The sequence below is a fragment of the Staurois parvus genome, unplaced genomic scaffold, assembly GCF_062004578.1.
Source record: "Staurois parvus isolate SC_StPar_1 unplaced genomic scaffold, SC_StPar_1.0 ptg000679l, whole genome shotgun sequence".
In the NCBI taxonomy this organism is placed as follows: domain Eukaryota; kingdom Metazoa; phylum Chordata; class Amphibia; order Anura; family Ranidae; genus Staurois; species Staurois parvus.
Genome location: NW_028318475.1, coordinates 1,422,494 through 1,443,366, shown reverse-complemented (window position 1 = coordinate 1,443,366; position 20,873 = coordinate 1,422,494). Strand labels below are relative to the sequence as shown.

Below are 20,873 nucleotides of genomic sequence, written 5' to 3'. Positions count from 1 at the left end.
GTCTGCATGCGCAAAAAAAAAAAATGTAATATATATATATATATATATATATATATATATATATATATATATACATATACACACATATACATACATACATATATACACACATATACATACATATATACACACACACACACACACACACACACACACACACACATATATATATACACACACACACACACACACACACTAATATATATATATTAATGTATGTATGTGTGTGTGTCTCTATCTATCACATAATACACTACTTCAAAAACAGGGTTCAGAGAATGGAGTTAGGCATCCAATGCATTTGAAATACTAAAGTGAAAGCCCATTGCCTAAATGTGTAAGTGTACCTTTAGTATTAGCATGATAACTCAAGTTGTCGTTTGCGGCAAATCTGCAGTTTCACTTTCAAGTTCATGCACAGCACTTAATGTGGATGCTGGTGTACAATATAAACATGTACTTCAATTTGTGACGGTAACACACTGCAGTGCTGGCTTTTTTCCTTTGTTAAATCTCTATGTCAATTCTATGGGCACTGCATTAAAATGATGCTTACATCATGTTAGCACAAAGACAACAAAATGTCTCCCCTGGGACTTTTTTGGCAGCAACATTAATACGATAAAGAAACCGTATTTATGATCAAAGAATCTTAAAAACAGAATGATAAAAGATCAAATTATATTATACTTGTATAAATATTCTTTCCATGAAAGACAGGAGGTTACAGTTTTGTCTGGATGACTCCAATGTTACATGCAAACATCTTATACTGCAATTCTACCATACAGTACAAGTCTCCATGCACACTGGACGTTTTTACAGTTGCCTCTTTTGGCTTTTGACGTTTTTTTCTACAGCCAGTAAATCCCCCAGCATGTTATCCTATGTGTCCATGCACACAGACTGTAATCAACTTTTTTGGCAGAGGCATTTTTTGGCTGAAAAGAAAAAAAAAAAAAAAAACACACAAAATTAGTGGGTTTCTAGAGGAGTTTTTTAGCTGCAAAAATGCTCTAGCGCTGAAAAATGGGTTTATGGACTTTTTTTTAACAGAAAAAAAAAAAAAAGCTAAAGATGCTAAAGTATGCAAACGTGAGAAAACGCAGCAAAATGCTAATGAAAAAAAATCTAAAAAACCTCACATTTTTAACGTGACTTTACACATCTAACGTTACCAGCATTATTAAAAATGCCCAGTCAGTGCATGACTGCTGAAAATCAAATGTGTCTGCAGCGGATAGGATGCCACTGCTGACTAAAAAATGCCATGTATACTATAATGCTATTGCAATAGGGCCCAAAGAATAATGGCTACAAATGAACATGAAGGTTACAGTGTCAAATGTCAATCTCCAGTACAGTTACCAAATCTACATGGGAGGTTACAATGTCAAATAATCTCAAGTAGGATACTCCTCAACACACAGCAACCCAGTCAGCATGAACAGGCCATAGGGCATAAGGCAATACTGCCTAACACAGTCAAATGGGTTATTTTCTATTGCTCCAACATTGACACATACCAGAAAAAAACAAAAAAAACAAACATTAAAGTGGTTGTAAACCCTTAAATATACCCAGTGAAGTGACTGGCCTCAGGTGATACACAGAGATGAAACAAATCCTCCTACATAAGTTGTACCTGTTTATCTGCAGTCTTCTCTTCCACATCCATTATAAAATCGAGAAGCTATAAAGCTGTCTGAGCGTTCAGAAAAAAGGAGGCAGAGAGCTGAAGTTACACTATGAATAGCTCAGTGAGGAGAGCTCCAAGAGCTGATTGGAAGAAAGGGACACACCTCCCTCCACACAGGAACAATGCTGAGACTGTCATCTGCTGGAGGTCCTCTGTCACCATTTTTCTCTTGGTGTCAGGAAAACTTGTCAGAAGCAATTCATGCTGACAGCGGAATGAGGCAGCAGACAGAAATGACACTTAGTGCTCCTAATTAAAACAAGAACACACAATAAAAAGGGATATGCCTTTTTCATATTTCATGTATGAGGTTTACGACCACTTTAAGCTAAAGGGGGAAATTCCACCTTACGTAATCCTCCCCCACATTTGGCACATAATGCTTTTTTTGGGGAAGCAGGTTCCTAGTTTTAAATAGGTACCTGCTTCTATTTCCACTCCGATCACCTGGGTGATACAAATGGAAGTTCAGTCATCCCTCTCTTCGCCCACAGCTTTCTGGGACACATCACAAGTCTCAAAAGACTACAGGACCATTCACAAAAAGTACAAAATGGCTTGCGCAGGCACAGTGGGAACCCGGCTGTGAAGCTGCAAAGAGTCAGACTGTTTTCCCTCAGTAAAGATACTGGCACCAGGTACTCGAAAGAGCGACAAAAAACTGGCGTGGGCAAGGACAGCGCTGGATCTTTCATTACTAGTCAGCATCTACAAGATTTGTTTATATTTTTTTTTTCTAGGGTGAAGAGCCTCTTTAAATGTTTTTCTGTAATAGGCTTAGTTAATAACAGGGTTCATACATAAATAACATGCAGTAACCTGAGAAGCCATCAGAACAGTTTTCATTAGTCTACCTATTCTAACGCTGGCCATAAATGGATTGAAACTCGGACGGTTCAGCAGGAACAAGCCAAATTTTAATCCATGTAGGGCTGTTCCTATTCAACAGGAGATATTCGCCTGCAGCACTGATCAGTATATTCTGACAGTGGAAGAATACAATAGCACAGGATTTTTTTTTGTGTGATCAACCCACTGACTGCTCAAAAAAAAAAAAAACAAAACAAAAAAAAAACCCCACAATCCATCCATAGCCAGCTTAAGTTTTTGCAAGCCGAATTATGGCTTTAGTGGCACCACCCAGCTCAACAAACTGACTAAAGCAAAAAACAAAAACAAAAAACAAAAAAAGGATTCAAGTTAAAAAAAAAAAAAAAAAATGGTTGGCCAAACACGGATTACATCCAATCAGATGCATTTACCGTTCAAGTGTTCTGACAGCCATCAGAATATAATAGCTGCCAGGGGAGATTCTACCATCTATGCTGCTTAACGTGGAATGAGGAATCTATCGATTTCTCTTGTTCAGCTGCTGGGCAGAATAAGGGAAAAAAACACCACCACATCTATGGCTAGCCTAACTGGTTACAATGGTTCTATACTATAGGAGAATTGACAGTTTTCTACTTCGACATTAGATTTGTGCTGACTGCTATTAATTACCTTAGGAATAGACTTGACACTGCAGCCACAGGTCTTTACTGAGGAAGGGACCTTTGGATACGGAACTAGATGGAAGCATCAATGGGCTACAAGAATGATGACATCACCATACTTGTGCTTCATGGAGATCTACAAGTCCCTCTCTGTGGCAGATGAGACTCGTAGTCTCCCTATTCACAGATCTCTGAATGGATCACACTGCTGTGCAAGTAGAGCCAAGTGCATTTTTGTAACATTATCAGGTATTCTTTTGTACTTGTAGGGTATATAAAAAGATAAAACATGGGCATATGTGCATGAGTTACAAAGATGTACGGTTATGTTTTTTTGACCTTGTATACACATCAATAAATTTGCCGGAGTGATCAATTCCCAAGGCTCTCAATGGAACAAAATGCATCTCAGATGCAAGAAACCGCCTTCGTGTATAAAGTCTAACAAGGTGCCAGAAGCTAAATGGTTTTCACTCCTGTGTCTATCATATGCAAGAACAGTTATTTTATCAGATTCAATATACCCAATCAATGCCCCCCACCACAGCTAAAGAAAAAACAAAACTAAAATATTCAACCCTTGAAATGAAAAAAAGGCGGTCACATTTTTGAAAAGGAGCATTTCCAGCAACAGTTGGTATACTGCATATTCTGTAATACACAGGAGTACAGACCTCCAAATCGCTCTTTTGTTATATTGTAAAGCCGTAACAATTTCTATTCAAGCTATATCAAAATGACATACAATGCATTCTGCCAGCAAAAAAGATAAAAAAGAAACAGCACGCCATTTCAGAGTAATACTGCAATGTAAAAAACAGGAGCTTATTAACATGTCATAATTCTGATTTTGGCATCAGCCTACAACTACGGATATTCATTTTCTCTTATGCTGTACGAAGTTCTAGAAATCTAGAACATTCCATAACTTGTGATTAAATACTACAGTTCCTCAAGCCTTCAGCCATATATGTGCATTATCTTTTGTATTCTTGAACTGCTGCTACATTACCTCCCAGGATAGGAATGAAACTTCACATGATTTCCTATTTTTTTTTTTTTTTTTTTTTTAAGTGATTACAGGTTATATCAAGTGTTCCTCAAGCCATGTTTTCCATATGTTATATGGCAGATTGAGACTTGTCAAGGTTTGTGCTCCTAACATATTGCCCTTAGGCGAGTTCTACCCAAAGACATTCCTGGTTCTAACTCCCTCCCTTACAGTCTTATGCTTCAGGTAGGACCTCTCATACTTTATTATATCCTTGTGGAGGAATTGACCACCTCTGTGTTTTGGTGACCACTAGCACTAGACACCCTGCTGCCTGCATGCCTGACCTACGAGCAGATGGATTCCAGGAAATTAATGCTACTTGAATCATCTGCCCTTACTGGAGATGGCCACAGTTTGAAAAATGTGCCCCTAGCATTTCTAAGTGATTTCTCAGCAAAATAAAGCATGGAGACATGGATGGATGGGGGCAATTGCTTTGAATTTTAAAAATGAATTAAAGTGATAAAAAGGGTTTTTTTTAAAATAACAAAAGCAGGTTATACTGCCCTGCTCTGTGCAGGTATTTTGCACAGAGCAGCCCTGAACCTCCTTCTCGGGGACCCCGCCAGCAGTCCTAGCAACTTGCTATGGGGGCAGCCAAGTAGGCGAGCTCCCGAGCCACAGCTCTGCGTGTCCATTCACACACAGATGCGCTTGGCCCCGCCCCCTCCTGATTGGCTCCCTGGCAGTGATTGACAACAGCAGGAGCCAATGGCTCCCAATGCTGCCACAGTCAATCAGGAATGAGAGTTCCAGGAAAACGGAGGCTCTTGTAGACATTGCTGGATCGGGATGGGGCTCAGGTAAGTGTTAAGGGGAGCTGCTACACACAGAAGGTTTTTTACCTTCATGCATAATATACATGAAGGTGAAAAATCTTGAGAATTAACCACTTTAAGTTGCGTTTTTTTTTGTGGTGCTCAAATGTAGTGTAGTTCCACTTTAACACTCCGCTTCAGGAAAATACATCGTTGTCAAGGTGTTACTAGGGCTCCAAGGTATATCTTAAAAGGATCCTGACAAAAGCAAAGCAGAGTGAGAGACCACCCACAACAGTACACAGAGTTCATGAATGGACAGTGGCCAGGGGAAAGAAACGCACGTGTCCATTTAAAGTGGTTGTAAAGGCAAAAGGTTTCTTTTGCATTCAAGCAAATCTTCTGTTTGCTGCTCCCACCACAGCCCCCCTTATACTCACCTGAGACCCCTCTTGATTCAGTGATGTGCGCAAAAGTCTCAGCTGTCCCCGGACTGCTTCTCCTCATTGGCTGAGATGGCACTGATCTGAGCTGGGGCACTAAGGACACAGCCAGGCTTCAAAGCAAGCATGCACCAATGCCCCCATAGCATGTGGCTTGTTATTGGGGGCACTGGTCAAGGGGGAGGAGCCAGGAGTACCAGCAGGGATCCCGAGAAGAATAGGATTGGGGCTGTTTTGTGCAAAACTACTGACACGTTTGTTATTTTCTTTTTTAAAAAACCCAAACCTTTAATACCACCTTAAAGTCTTGAACACCCAACTAAGATAATCCAGGTACTCCAAAGCGTGCACCCTCACTTTGAAGAGATTTAAACCACTTCCTGGTGTGTCTCCAGGGCAGGGAATAAAGTAAAAAATTCCAAAAGGACCCGGAAAACAAAAAAAAAAAAAAAAAAAAAAGCTACTAGTTATGAAAAAAATGAGGGCCTAGTCACACTGGTGTGGTAGGGTGCTTTAAAATGGTTCTAAAGGCAATACTTTTTTTTACCTGAATGCTTTCCCTACATTAAGATAAAAAATATCCAATTAGCTGTCTCACCTCCTCACCACCCTTTATACTTTCCTTAGTCCTATCTCGTTGGGGGTTGGGCCAAACTGCGCTGTGTACGTTTCAATGGACGCATATAGACTAGCTCAGGAGCAAGCCCGCAGGTATGCCACCATAGGAAGCAGCTTAGAGGAGGATCGGGGCCACTCTGGGCAATATTATTGCACAGAGCAGGTAAGTATAGCAGGTTTATTATTTTAATTTAAAAAAATATCCCTTACAACTGCTTTTAGTGTGTTGGTGCACTACGGTGCCATTCATTCTTCATGGAAATTGAATACAACCCATGGTAAGGCACTACTGTGCATTCTGGTGTGCCAAGTTGTAAAATATGGAGCATGTCCCAACATTTTTTTTTTTCCCCCCCAGGAAAGCATGTCCCAATGTTTTAGTGTGGTCTATGAATGAATGGTCCATCTTCAGTTTTCTGCCCAATCTCCTAGCCATGCTTGGTTTTGCTGCATCAAGCCAGATGGGTAAAGTGGTTGGATGGAAACTTTGGGGTCTTGTGTTTCTGGTAACATGGAGGTAAGGCCATTCCCAGTAATTGGAGTTCTTGGTCACCTAGGCTCTGGCTGTTTGTACAGGGACATTGTCCTGCTGGAAGTAATACTTTCCCTTAGTGTGTAATTTGAAGGATGAAAGGATTTCCTCTAGAACTGCCCTTGCCTCCATTTCGCCCACAATCCTGGCCAGTTTCCCAGCCCCCTCCAATTAAAAGCATTCCCTACCACTTCCATGCTTCATCACAAGGATAGGGTTCATCAGAGACATTAGTAGGGTTTCCTTTCTACCACGTAAACAAACATTTTGTGGTAAGACCAAAAAGTAAAAATTTAATAAACTAGTGAACCCATTGCCAAATGTTTTTGGGTCTCCCATCGCCAAATGCCAAACAGGATTTTTTTTTTTTTTCGCAAAGGCTTTCTTTCTATACCTCTGTCCTAAAGCCAAAAGGCCTTCTTTTCCAGGGTATAGATATCCTTTATGTTTATTCCAGCCCTATGGCAATGCCAAATTCATAAGGGGGCAAAAGAACTGCCCTGCCCCCCCCCCCCAAAAAAAGGGGCCCCCCTTTATACAAAAATTAACTAAAACAATATTAAAAAATATAAAAGTTAAAATTAAAATATAATTGAAAAAAAAAAAATTACTCCCTAAATGCATCTTGCGAAGTATTATTTTGCCAGCCATTAACTATAAAAGTTTCTTTACTGGTATATTATATTGTTTCTCTCAAGCGAACCACACAGAGCACTATACTTGTTTGTGCACGCATGTGTGACCTTAGAATTCTGTTGTGTCATGCATTTTGAAGATGTGCGGCTGTCAATGAGAATGTAAACTATGTATAAGGGGCACCCCAAACCTGATGTGCCCCAGGCCCCTCCAGGTCTAAATCTGTCCGTACTCATGGGTGCATTTCTAGGGCATTCTTTATCAAGCAACATAAATTTAGTGGACATCCTGCTCTAGGCAGAATCAGGGCTGTATCCTTTTAATGTTTTAAATAGATTTAACAGTGCTCCGGGTGTCGATCAGTTTTCGAAATGAATATGCAACTTTCATGCTGTTTATTTATAAATAGTCCCTAAAAAATCCAAGGCCTTGGGGAAATAGGTGTATTTATTCTGAGGATGTGTGAAACTTTAGCTGCACATATGTGGACTTAAGTGCATCTAAAACCCCAAAACTAATATATTGCAGCTCACCAATTCTTAATGTGGTGGCTGCATTCATTTAGTTTTTTAGGCTCCCCTCCCCCCTTTATTTTGACCTGATGATCCGGCCAGTAACACACTTTCTGTCTTAAGGTGTCTCTTTCCTGGATGGAGGAGCAATGGAGACACCTTTGGACAGCAACATCAATGCATCAGACGCATCTCTATCAGATGTCAATCTGAGGAGAGGGCAGTGTTAAGCTGGTTACACACAAATGCAAATTCGGCTACTACAGCAGGGATGAACAATTTTCGGTCTCTATGTAGCACTACCTGTTTGACAGGTGCTTAAAATCCTTGTATGGCCAGCCACTTACAGTCAGTCAATCAGCTGCTGCACTGATCAGTGTATTCTGATAGCGGAGTGTCCCCCACGATCAGAATAAAATGTCCTGACGGGGTGGAATACCTGCATACCTGAATTCTCACTTGGATTCTGGCTGAACAGAAAAAAAAAAAAAAAAAAAAAACCCACAAAGATGTGGTGTACCCAGCTTTAAAAGCATTAGCAGATTTAGATGGACTCAACTACCAAATGAAAGCCAAACCCCCGCAAGTGCTTTTTAAAACAGAGTTCCACCCAAAAGTGGAAGCTCTGCTTTATTGCCTCCTTGCCCCCTCCGCTGCCACATTTGGCAACTTTTGGGGGGGCAATTACCTGATTTTGAAAAGGTACCCGCTCCCAATTCCTGCCAAGTTCGCCACGGAGGTTCGGCAGCCCCCGCAGCCCGCTGGGACCTTGGAAGTGTAGCCTAACGACTGCAGCCCATTCACAAAGCACCATGCACTTCGTTCATGCGCAGTAGGAATCAGGCGGTGAAGCTGCAAGGCTTTACTGCTGGTTTCCCTTATTCAAGATGGCAGCGCCAGCACCCAAAAACCAATTCAAGAATTGACTCGGGGTGAGGACAACGCTGGATGCCTGGACAGGTGAGTGCCCTGATATTAAAAGCCAGCAGCCAGGATATTGGTAGCTGCTGACTTTTAATATTTTTTTGGGAGGTGGTGGGGGGGTCAGAACTCCGCTTTAAGCAGTAAGGACTTGCCCACACAGGCAGCTAGGGAGGAGCAGTAAAAGCAGGTAGTTGTGTTGCGGGTTTTACTGCATCCTGATTGCCCACCTAAACTAGGGCATGGGCATGCAGCTGTTCAAGGCTGTACACTTAAAGCTGCAAAAAGTAAATGGCATGTTGCATTCGCTGAACACAACCCATTCAAAAGGAACAGAGCTGCACTGCGACCCCATACAATGTATGAGGTTGGTGGATCAGCATTTTGAGTGCTAAAACAGGCGATGAGCAGGCAACACTTTGCCTCCTCAATGCCTGTCAAGTGACCACTGAAAAGTGGTCCACTGCAGGTCGCTTTTAAGGGGGGTAGGCATTAATAGCCGTATATGTGAACAAGACCTTACACCGTAGGTAGGTTTTTTTCCCTTCCTGGACATAAATTAATAACAGCTGACACTGTAAGCACCCCTCTCCGTGTTAAATCTGTCTCAACCCTCTAAGGCCCATTTCACAAGGGGAGGATTCTGCCGCTATCAGGAGGAGATCTGTGAGCTGTACCCCTGCTGATCAGAGCAGCAAAGCAGGAAGATTACACAACTGTACATAGGCAGAGCGCACTGAGGACATCCAAGAGTAAATGGACTCCGCTGTCCGTTTACAAACCGCCTACCACAGCTTGATCTGCCTATAGGGAGGACGGAGTCCTCGTGTTTTTTTTTTTTTTTTCTTAGCAAAACTATTTGGATCTGGAGTTTGATAGACCTTTTTGACTGGGTCCGCCTGAAAAACTGTCAGGGGGACCCGATCAAAATACATGTCTGAAAGGGGCCTTGCCACGACTTTTGCTGGCCAGCTTGGTCTGCTAAAGTTGAATTACAGACTTACTGGAAAGATCACCAGGTGAAAATAAAAGGGAACAAAGCCTAAAAACAGAAAAGTAATGCATCCATCATATCTAAGAATTGGTAGCCTGCAATGTATTACATTTCTGTTTTTGTGTTTAGATATGCTTTAATTGAACTAAATGAAGTTATTTCTAAAGGCACCAAAGCTTATTGCACTCCTATCCTTCTTGTATTTAACAGTATTGTTGCTGTATGGTCTCCTGTTATATTATAAAGTGCTGAGCAAACTGTTGGCGCTATATAAATCCTGTATAATAATAAATAATAAGGTGAATATTTAAGTACTCAAGACATTTGGATTACTAGATTTAAAACTATGTTTTTTGTTTTTTTAACGGCGACATTATGCTAATTTTGTGCAGATCAGTAACCTAAAAGTCCAATTAAATTAATTTTAGCACCAGCCCCTTAGTCCAAAAAAGGAGCGAGTACTTATCCGAAAGGCTGGTCTTACATTATACAATTTTCCTTTATAACATATAATAATATAAGGTCAAACCTAAAACCCTTTCAATTTGCATGCAATCAGGCTGGCCCTTGCACTACATAAGTGACGGCAAATCTAAAGGAAATTGAAGAAGAAAATTGTATAATGTATGGCCAGCTTAAGCATTAATATTCTGTTCACTCACAGATGCAGACAGTATATATTTAGTACACATGTGGGTCATTATGGTACCCACCTCCAAAATGGTGGTTGTTTTCATCCCAATGTAACTAATTGTGATAACAGGTAAAAGGTGATCCTGTGTTAATAAATGACAACCTAGCATAACATATGCCATTATCGGCATTGGCAGCCTAGTATCCCAGGCTGCCAGCTGGCAGGTTAAACGCAGGGGGCGTTAACTGGCATCAGCAGTCATTTCTTATTTCACATGCACAGCAATTCTGCTGCAGAGCCAACACGCCACAGGGCAGGTGGTAAAAGGTAAAGTCAGGGAATCAACAATTCTTCAAATTTCTTAAAAAAAAAAAAAAAAAAAAAGGAGACTATAATAAGTTGTCCCTGTAGCCCATTTGTTGGTCTCAGATTGCCATGTACAACCCAACGAATGGTTTAGTGGTTTGTATAACAAGGTCCCCCACTTGAACAATAAGCGCTACGTGCACAAGATCAGCAAGACAAGTAATGCTGTATGGAGTGACCTCCCACCCATAGCTGTGTTTGATCTTCCAAGTCTTACTGTATGACAGGAAGTAAACAAGATGGAAAGCAAGTCAGCAAAGGGAAGGCACGGGCACTGCAGTCTGCTCAGGGCAACCCTCTGCACCTGTCTGTGCTGTCACTCCGCAATCAGCAATGCATGGCTGCTATAGGATGCAGCAATAAAGTGGCAGAAGACGTCTGCAGCACAAAATCGCAGTGTGCTTCCTAAAGAAGACCCAGAATCCACTGTTTCTAATTGCAGTACGGGGGGGGGGGGAATCAATAGTCCTTTTATTCTTTAAACCAATCATCTGAGCTTTTGATCCCGAGAGGAAAATTGAGTGATGATTTCAAATGAAATTGCATAATCCCATAGTGAACAAATGAATCACTGAACACATTATTATGTGCTGTCAGACAGGAGTGGCATGCATCCAAAAGGAAAAGAACACATCTGTATGTAAACAAGACAGATCAAGGAGTGTCCTCTATATATTAAACCTATAGGAGGCACACAATACAAAAGATAGAAAGGCAATGAGCCCGAGGAGAGCAGAGTGATGCCATGGAAGCACCCAGACATATGGGCAGTGCTGCACTACACTGGGATAGAAGGCAGACACACAAGAGGGAGCATGCACTGACACAGGAGGATCTACCTTTGTAGAGACATGAGTTCACAGGCCATCCCACTCCGAAGAGCCCTTTGCACTCTACTCAACCTGCCTTCCCTTCCAGCAGGATGAGGGCGGAAGAAGGAGGAGAAATGGAGACGATCAAGTCCAACTTCTTTATGAGAGGAGCTCCTCTTATCTGCTGGATTGCTGCTGCTGTTCTCTGCCCTCAGCCCCTCCCCTCCGCATATACAGTCGGATCAGGAAATCGAATTGTCACTAGGCTACGCCATTGCTAGTCCCGCCTACCTTGTAATGCGACTCCTCTTAGTGATTCCACGCAGAGAGCTGTCAATCACGCCCGATCGTCCAATAGCAGCATCTCCAGGAGCTTCCTTCTGAATAGGGCGGATCCCAAGGAGCAGACCAGGGTAGTCCTGGTTACAGGCCTAGTATTGGCGTGTAGTATGGTGACTATGTACTTCCAAGCACGTAGTGTACGGCTCAAAAGGTACACACTGAGCAAAGCAGCTACGTCTGGCAGCATTAACAGCTGCCTTTCACGTGTCACATATCATACTAATGAGCCCTTTCACAGGACAACACGTTGTTTATATCCAATGTTAAAGGAATACTCCACTTTTTATTTTTGTTTTTTTAAATGCCAAGCCTATTCTGACACACTTGGTTTCCAAGTTAAAATCAGTATTTCTTTGTGCTAGAAAATTACTTTGAACCTCCTAACATTATATATTTTAGCAGAGGCCCTAGAGCATAGGTGTCAAACTGGCGACCCTCCAGCTGTTGCCAAACTACAAGTCCCATGAGGCATTGCAACATTGACAGTTACAAGCATGACTGGCAAAGGCATGATGGGACTTGTAGTTTCGCAACAGCTGGAGTGCTGCCAGTTCGACACCCCTGCCCTAAACTATACAATGGTGGTTGTTGCAATTTTTTTTTTATGTTGCACAATATTTGCTCTGCAGTTTTTAAAACACTCTTATGCCCATTGACAGGTACAGCGGCGTATTTAACCACATGCCCTCCAGAGGATTTACCCCCCTTCCTGACCAGGCAATTTTTTGCGTTATGGCGCTGCGTTACTTTAACTGACAAATTGCGCGGTCATGCAACGCTGCACCCAAATGACATTTACATCCTTTTTTCTCCCCACGAATTGAGGTTTCTTTCAGTGGTATTTGATCGCCTGTGCGTTTAATTTTTTGTGCTTTCCAAAAAAAAATTGAGAAAAAAAAATATAATATTTTTGACTTTCTGCTATTAAACATCCAGTAAAATAATAAAAAAAAAAAATCAAAAATTCGTCATAAAAATTTAGGCCAAAATGTATTCTGCTACATATCTGCAAAAAAAAAATCCCAATATGTATAAATGAATTGGTTTCCAAAAAGTTATAGCGTCTACAAATGGCGGTATATATACTGGAATTTGTTTATTTTTACTAGCAATGGCAGCGATCAGCAACTTATAGCAGGCCTGCAGCGGGCATTCTGACATTGGGGGGGAACGGACTTGGTGTCACATCCCCAGTGACACCAATACAGTGAAAAGTGCTAAAAAAAGAAAAAAAAAAAAAAAAAAAAAAAGCACTGACACTGTACTAATGGCACTGAGCAGGAAGGGGTTAACATGAGGGGCGATCAAAGGGTTAACTGTGTGTGGTTTCACTATAATCTGTGTATGTGTGTTTCACTGTAATCACACTGCTTTGCATGGCTGAGCTGTGCACAGCCATCCAAAGCAGTGTGCAAGAGCTGATAGGGAGGAGAACTGTTTTGTTTACAAACAGTTCTCCTCCCCATCAAAGATGCTTGGCAATCAGTGGGTGCCAGCGAGTAATCACGGGCTGGGACCCGGTGACTGACAGCTGTGGCTGCAAATGGCAGCGGGGGTAGGGCGCATGCAATGCAATGCAAAATCACGTATATATATATACAGTTGCAAGAAAAAGTATGTGAACCCCTTGGGATTACGTGGAGTTTTGCATGAATTGGGCATAAAATGTGCTCTGAACGTCATCTAAGTCACAACAATAGAAGAACACAGTCTGCTGAACATAATACTACACAAACATTAGATGTTGCCATGGTTTAATTGCACATAACATGTAAACATTCACAGTGCAGGGAGGAAAAAGTATGTGAACCTTTGGACTTAATAACTGGTTGACCCTCCTTTGGCAGCAATAACCCCAACCAAACGTTTCCTGTAGTTGCAGATCAGACCTGCACAACGATCTGGAGTAATTTTGGACCACTCCTCTTCACAAAACTGTTTCAGTGTAGCAATAATCTTGGGATGTCTGGTGTGAATCGCTCTCTTAAGGTCATGCCACAGCATTTCAATCGGGTTGAGGTCAGGACTCTGACTGGGCCACTCCAGAAGGCGTATTCTGTGCTGTTGCAGCCATTGTTTTGTTGAATTACTTGTATGCTTTGGGTCATTGTCCTGTTGCATCACCCATCCTCTGCGGAGCTTCAGTTGGCGGACAGATGGTCGTACGTTTTCCTGCAAAATGTCTTGATAAACTCTGGAATTCATTTTCCCATCAATGACAACAATCTATCCAGGCCCTGAGGCAGCAAAGCAGCCCCATACCATGATGCTCCCTCCGCCATGTTTTACAGTGGGGATGAGGTTTTGATGTTGGTGTGTTGTGCCTTTTTTTCTCCACACATAGTGTTGTGTGTTCTTCCCAAACAACTCAATCTTGGTTTCATCTGTCCACAGTATATTTTGCCAGTAGTGCTGTGGAACATCCAGGTGCTCTTTTGCAAACTTCAAACGTGCTGCAATATTCTTTTTGGACAGCAATGGCTTCCTCCGTGGTGTCCTCCCATGTACTCCATTCTTGTTTAATGTTTTCCTTATTGTAGATGTGTCAACAAAAATGTTAGCATGTGCCAGAGATTTCTGTAGGTCTTTAGCTGACACTCTGGGATTCTTCTTTACCTCATGCAGCATTCTGCGCTGTGCTCTTGCAGTCATTTTTACAGGACGACCACGCCTAGGGAGAGTAGCAACAGTGCTAAACTTTCTCCATTTGTAGACAGTCTGTCTTAACGTGGACACATGAACATCAAGGCTTTTGGAGATACTTTTGTAACCCTTTCCAGCTTCATGCAAGTCAACAATTCTTGATCGTAGGTCCTCTGAGAGCTCTTTCCTGCGAGGCATGGTTCACATCAGACAGTGCTTCTTGAAACCAGTAAACCCAAAACAGGTGTGTGTTTTTTTAGGGCAGGACAACTGTCAGCAACACATCCAATATCATCACACTGATTGGAGTCAAGGTTGGCTCACTCCTGGCTCCAATTAGCTCTGGGAGAAGTCATTAAGCTACGGCCTCACATACTTTTTCCTCCCTGCACTGTGAATGTTTACATGTTATGTGCAATTAAACCATGGCAACATCTAATGTTTGTGTAGTATTATGTTCAGCAGACTGTGTTCTTCTATTGTTGTGACTTAGATGACGTTCAGAGCACATTTTATGCCCAATTCATGCAAAACTCCACGTAATCCCAAGGGGTTCACATACTTTTTCTTGCAACTGTATATGTGGTTTTGTGCACCCGTGCTGCCCTGTAGCAGTATATCTGCTATTAGGGTGGTCGGGAAGCGGTTACCCTTAATGAAGCTGCTGTGTCCATCAATGAACTCAGAGAATGGGATTTTACTGTCAGTACAAAAAAATCCATTTAAAAAAAAAAAAAAACACTTTAAGGCTAGATTTACACCTATACAGGTTGCGTTTGAGACATTTCTGCGTTTTGCATTTTTACACTTGCGTTTGACATGGCATTTTTTTTCGTATTTCTTTATTTTTCTTGTTACTAGGCAAATGCAAAATGCATCAAAAACGCAGTAAAAATGCAATACATGCTTTTCTGCAGCATTTCCATTGAAGTCTATAGAAACAAAACGCAAACTTTTTGCATTCAAAAAAGTCCCTGACCCTTTCCAAAAAATGCACCTGGTGAAAACGCAGAGATGTGAACCTGTCCCATAGGAAATCATGTTAAATGGACTATACTGCATTTCTGCAAAACGCTGTAGAAAATGCTTAGGTGTGAACCTGGGGTAAAGGATAAGTTCACCTTTCGTAACAGGTTACATCCATTTTCCAGGATGTAACATGTTACAAAACACCAGCCCCCACTCACTTTACCCCATTGTGACAGCTAGCGGGGGATCTTCTCCCCCCTGCTTAGGGCTGCCACCTCATCCCTTTAAAACCAAACATATTAATTACACAGGTTGAGGCTAATTTATTGCAGATAAGGCACCGAATTTAATTAAAGGATAAAGTTCATCTTTGGGAATATATTACCGGTTTATAGGGTAGAACATGTAACATGTTCCCATAGCTGCAGCCGCGCCCGCCGCCCCTTTCCCTCTGACAGATAGTATGTGGAGACTTCTCCCCGTATTATCTGTCAAATTTGAAAACAGCGCGGAGGAGCTATGCCCACACAGCCGCATCATTCCTTCATGGACTTCCGTCATGAATGAACTGCTGCAAGTCCCGACAGCCTTAGTGGCTGTGGGCTTGTAGTTTTCAAAGAACTACTACAGCACTGTGGAGCGCCATGGTAGTTCATTGAAGCTTCCTGTCAGAATATCCGCTTGGCTGTGCATCCCGTACATCAAGCAGATATTCTGACAGGTCTGCAGGAGAGCTGCATGGCATCAGCGATCTACTGATCGCTGGTGCAATGCTTTCCAGGTTCCCGTAGACAAAAATAATAAATGCACTTTTTTTACCTGCAAAAAAAATGTGCATTTATTATTTTTGTCTAAAAAGGGAACTTGTCCTTTAATCAGCTTCAGAACCTGTGTAATTAATATGCGCTTGGTTTTAAAAGGGATGAAGTGGCAATCCTACCCCCAGTAGCTGTCACAATTTTTTTTTTTTTTGTTTAAATGTGGCCGAGTCACTCATTCCCGGTAGTCTGAATGAGAAAACTGCAAAATTCCAAATGTCTTTGCAGCTGTTGGCTTGTAGTTCTCAATGAACTACCATGGTGCTGTTGAGTGTCGTGGTAGCTCATTGATTCTTCCTGTCAGAGTGTATCTGCTTGCTTGTACAATGTACAGGCACATAGATACACGGACAGGTCTGCAGGAGACCTGCATTGCTGCAGTGAACTGCTGATCACTGGTGCAATGCTATTCAGGTTCCTGAAACGAATTAAAAAAAAATAGTAATGCACATTTTTTTATCTGCAAAAAAATATGCATTTATTATTACAGCGGAACCTCTGTAGTCGCAGAATATAAAGGTAATTTGGGCTTGCTGCCTGATAGTATTTAGAGAAGCAGGGGACTTCTAGCCCACCATTCAATCTACTGCGTGTTAGCACTGTAGAGGGTACCCTAGGTTTGAGAGGGCCCCAAATGTACTTATGTACTCTTCTTTGAATAATGTGAAAAAATAGGATGGTACCGCTATGGGGAGGAGCCGAAAAAGAAAAAGCATCTTGGGAAGTAAAGGCATTTTTATAACGGTTATGTGACCTAGCCAGGAAACATACAGTGACTGCCAAGAGGACATAAAGGTCGATAGGCAAGTCAGCATGAGAAGGTACAGTAGTTTAAATGGTTTAAGATTTGGATCACTGGTGAGTTTGAGGTCAAGATAGGAAAGAGAAGAGGTTTCCCACTAGAATGGAAAGACCTCCCGCAGCTGCAGCACATTGGATGTCGGCAAGGATACATTAACCTCCCTAGCGGTCTGATTATGTCCATATTTCTGTGCTCAAAGCGGTACATTTTTTTGCATGGAAATATGTTTTTTTTTTATTGTAGGCCTGTAATTTTTAGGAATAACTCACTGAAATCTGTCCGAACAAGAATCTAGTAAACATCCCAGGTACATTACAATTTGAAACATGAAATCATAAATTATAATTTAATAATCACAAAATAATATAATAATAAATTTAATTCAATAATATAATCAAACGAATAACACTGAAATTTGAAATATAGCGCCAAGTTCGCACATCACTGAGCAAAGTCGCAAAATCGTTTTCAGTGTCTGATGACTAATTTCCCCACGAATCATTATCACTCAATTCTGCAAGTGGTTCTAATTTACTATCACTGTTCTCTAGCTGATCTAAAACCGCTTTTGATCGCTTTTTGGACGCCATGGACGTTTCTCAGTTTCAAGGCAGAAAGAACAGTAAAAATGCAGGCAGGGCACAGGACAAAGCACTAGGGACAAAATGTATGTGAAATGGTTTGATACAGTAATGTTTTACTATGGGATTTTAGTGTATTTAGTGAATGTCACTTTTTGTCATTTTCAAATTTCCCACCGTTCCATCCCCCGTACGTCCCGACGCTCGCAGGGGATGGAACCCAGATGACAGATGCCGGCATCCGCCGGAGGACATTGCCGGGGACACTGCAGGAGGGACATCGCGGAAGCGAAGGACAAGGTAAGTGATCGAGGTATTGCGGAGCAGCGCCACATGGTAAGCCCAAGTGTAGCTCGGGGTTACCGCTTGTGGTACTGAAACTTTACCCCGAGCTACACTCGGGAATACTGCCATGGAGGTTAAGCGCCTTAGATTTCTGTTGGTTAACCTCAAGTCCGGATAAAGAGGTAAAGTGGTCCAGGACACAAATCAATAGTAAATAAGTGCCGCACCCACACTACTACTTCCTACTGCTTACTTATTCCAACTTAAGTGCTTTAATGACAAATGCAGTGCAGATAAATACCGTGATGTAACCCAGTAGCTACACAGTGTATACAGTGTTCATAAAAATGAAAAAAAACTGTAAAAAGCAAATCAATGACAAATTTTAAAAAAATTGTCCATGCTGGAAATTCCGTCCTTTCTTCAAGCACAAAGTGCATATCATACTGTATATAATCTTTACAAAACATATGTGCATAAAAGTGTCCAATATTTTCAAATATAAAACAAAAAACGGCGTCCAATCTTTCCACCACTCTATGCCACAATTCATAGCTTTTTTAGATATATGTATATCTTGACACTATTAGACAGGTGGTATCATTAGATTTTCTTGTTTTTATCACTTGTTTACTTTAGAAGTTACAATAGCGTTGTGGATAGTAGCAGTGCAGCACTTATTTACTATTGCATTGATTTGTAGTGTGAGAACACATGATCGCGTCAGCTAGCTGCACTAATATCCCTACATAGATTACAGGTAGTGCAAGAGTATTACATATATTCATTACTGTGCTGAAAAAGGAGCATTGGGGCACCATTCAAACTTGTAACACGCAATTAATGCAGTGGTGTGAATGGGCCCTTAAAATGTCAGGATTTTATTTTTGCATGTGACCTCACAGTCGAGATTTTTTGCTACCTTTCTATGCCCATGACACCCAAAAAAAACAAAAAACAAAAAAAACACCATGTGGGATGCAGTTGGCATCAGGACAATTTTGCTTCTCTTTGGGGAGATTCTCTTTCTTCCCGCTGTGTTGGTGGAACAGGAAGTTAAAGTATATCGATCCTACAACAGTAAAAAAAAAAAAAAAAAAAAAAAACATTCCCTATTCTATCAAAAGGAAAAAAGTTGTGGCTTTAAAGTACAGTGCATGAGTAGCATAGTGGCAGATTATTTAGTAGCTTTGCCTTACAGTCTACAATTCCTTTTGTAAAGTTGGCCATAGACGTTACAGGAAAAGAAAATCACTTGATTCCCTTATCAACACAATCCATATTGATGGGGGAATCCCTCCCACGGAGCCATTGTGAACACAGTGATTACTGCTAGAAGCTATAATAACCGTTAGCAATAATCACATGTAAAATTCGACAGGCTGGTTGTACTAAAGTTGATCAATCGATTACCTTGGGTACATTCAGTCTGTCCATACATGATTGGAACATCTATGGCCGGTTTAAGATGCGTTGGCTATACAATGAAAAATCAAATACTGCACTGTTCCAGTAAACAAACTTCTTTTCTGTGTGACTACATGGAATGACATCTACTGACCAGCCTTTGGTATTTCTGAGTGGGTTTGTGAAACAGGCCTCTGATTCTTGAAGAGCCCGTGTTCCCAATCTGCTTACAGACACTTCATTCCAGAGAGGCCACAGCCTCAGGCCAGACATGCCAACATTTATACAGCTCTCAGTCATGTTCCAAGAGCAAAACCGATCAGGAACAGATCATGACACTACATAATCCTGATGTAACGTGTCCTCCTTGTTACTCCATTTACTAGCTTATTTCTGGAACTGGACAGGCTCCGCTTACTCGGCCTGCTTCTTAAAATTGCAGCTGTGACATTTTTCTGCACTAATAATGAGGGAATGCATTGGTTGGTCTGTTTGTTCCAGTAATGGTAGGATTATGTGCAATGCCATGATATTCCCACAGTCTACAATGGAATCATACTTCTAAAAGCAGCCATCAGTCGAGACAGGACACAATGTTCAGCTTTTGTGAGCATTCAACAGTCTTAGATTCTAAATATGTACAAAGACTGTCCTTCTGTAATTATTAGGAAATGGTGGTATGTGTTGCTGACCTTTTTCTCAAAATGCTAGCTGTCTGGTTTCAATATGGTCATGGACAGGGGTTCAAAAATAGCTGGAGTTCCATCTTATAACTTCAGATTTTTACAGCGATTTAAGATGCTTTTTAAAAAAAAAAAAAAAATTAAAAGTCAGCAACTACAAATACTTTAGCTGCTGTCCAGGGATCAGTGCTGTCCTCACCCAGACAGATTCCTAGCCAGTTTTCGGGTCCCCGGCGCTGGTACCTTTAGTCACCAGTCACATCACTGCGATTTAAAAATCGCTCAATTTCAGGTGCGATTTTTGAAGACTATATTGCGACTTATGAAGATTTTCAATGATTTCTTGCAATTTGCTTTGCGATTTCCATTATATTCTATTTTTGTAAAATCGCAATAAACTGCAGAAAAAGTGATGCAAGAACTACTTTAGAAAATCGGGCTGCAGCAAAACACATGTTAAGACACTGACATTCACATTCATTATATGCGATTTCAGTTGTGATTTAAATTCGCAGATCGCACCGGTATGACTAGGCACCTACTATGCAGTCAGCTGTGAGGTGTAGTGGCTTCACAGCTGGCTTCCTACAGCACATAGGCGAGCCATGCTGTGCTTGGTCACACATCTTCCTAAGACCTGTGATGTGTCTCAGAAAGCTGCAGGAATAACTTCTGTTTGGATCACCTAGTGGGAGCAGGTGCCTGTAAAAACTAAGTACCTGCTCCCCACCCCCACCCCCCAAAAAAATTGTGTCCACAGGTGTTGGGGGAGTATTGGTCAGAAGTTTCGCTTTACCACAAAAATTTGTTTCCAAACACACACAGACTACAAACTACATGCAAGGTTATTTTTAGACCATGACCCTCA

At 41.4% G+C, this 20,873-nt stretch overlaps 1 protein-coding gene across 4 annotated transcripts in view; it reads right to left on the bottom strand.

Moving 5' to 3' along the window:
• FAM13A (family with sequence similarity 13 member A) overlaps nucleotides 1-20,873 on the bottom strand; it is a 270,449-nt gene that overhangs the window by 114,376 nt on the left and 135,200 nt on the right. The window contains exon 1 of one of the 4 annotated variants that reach the window (XM_089652309.1): nucleotides 11,503-11,693. The exons of the other annotated variants lie outside the window; for them this stretch is intronic. Coding sequence (XP_089508435.1) covers nucleotides 11,503-11,531 — 29 coding nt within the window. The 5' untranslated portion in view covers nucleotides 11,532-11,693. Of the gene's footprint in view, nucleotides 1-11,502; nucleotides 11,694-20,873 lie in introns of those variants that run through there. 4 annotated transcript variants of the gene reach the window in all.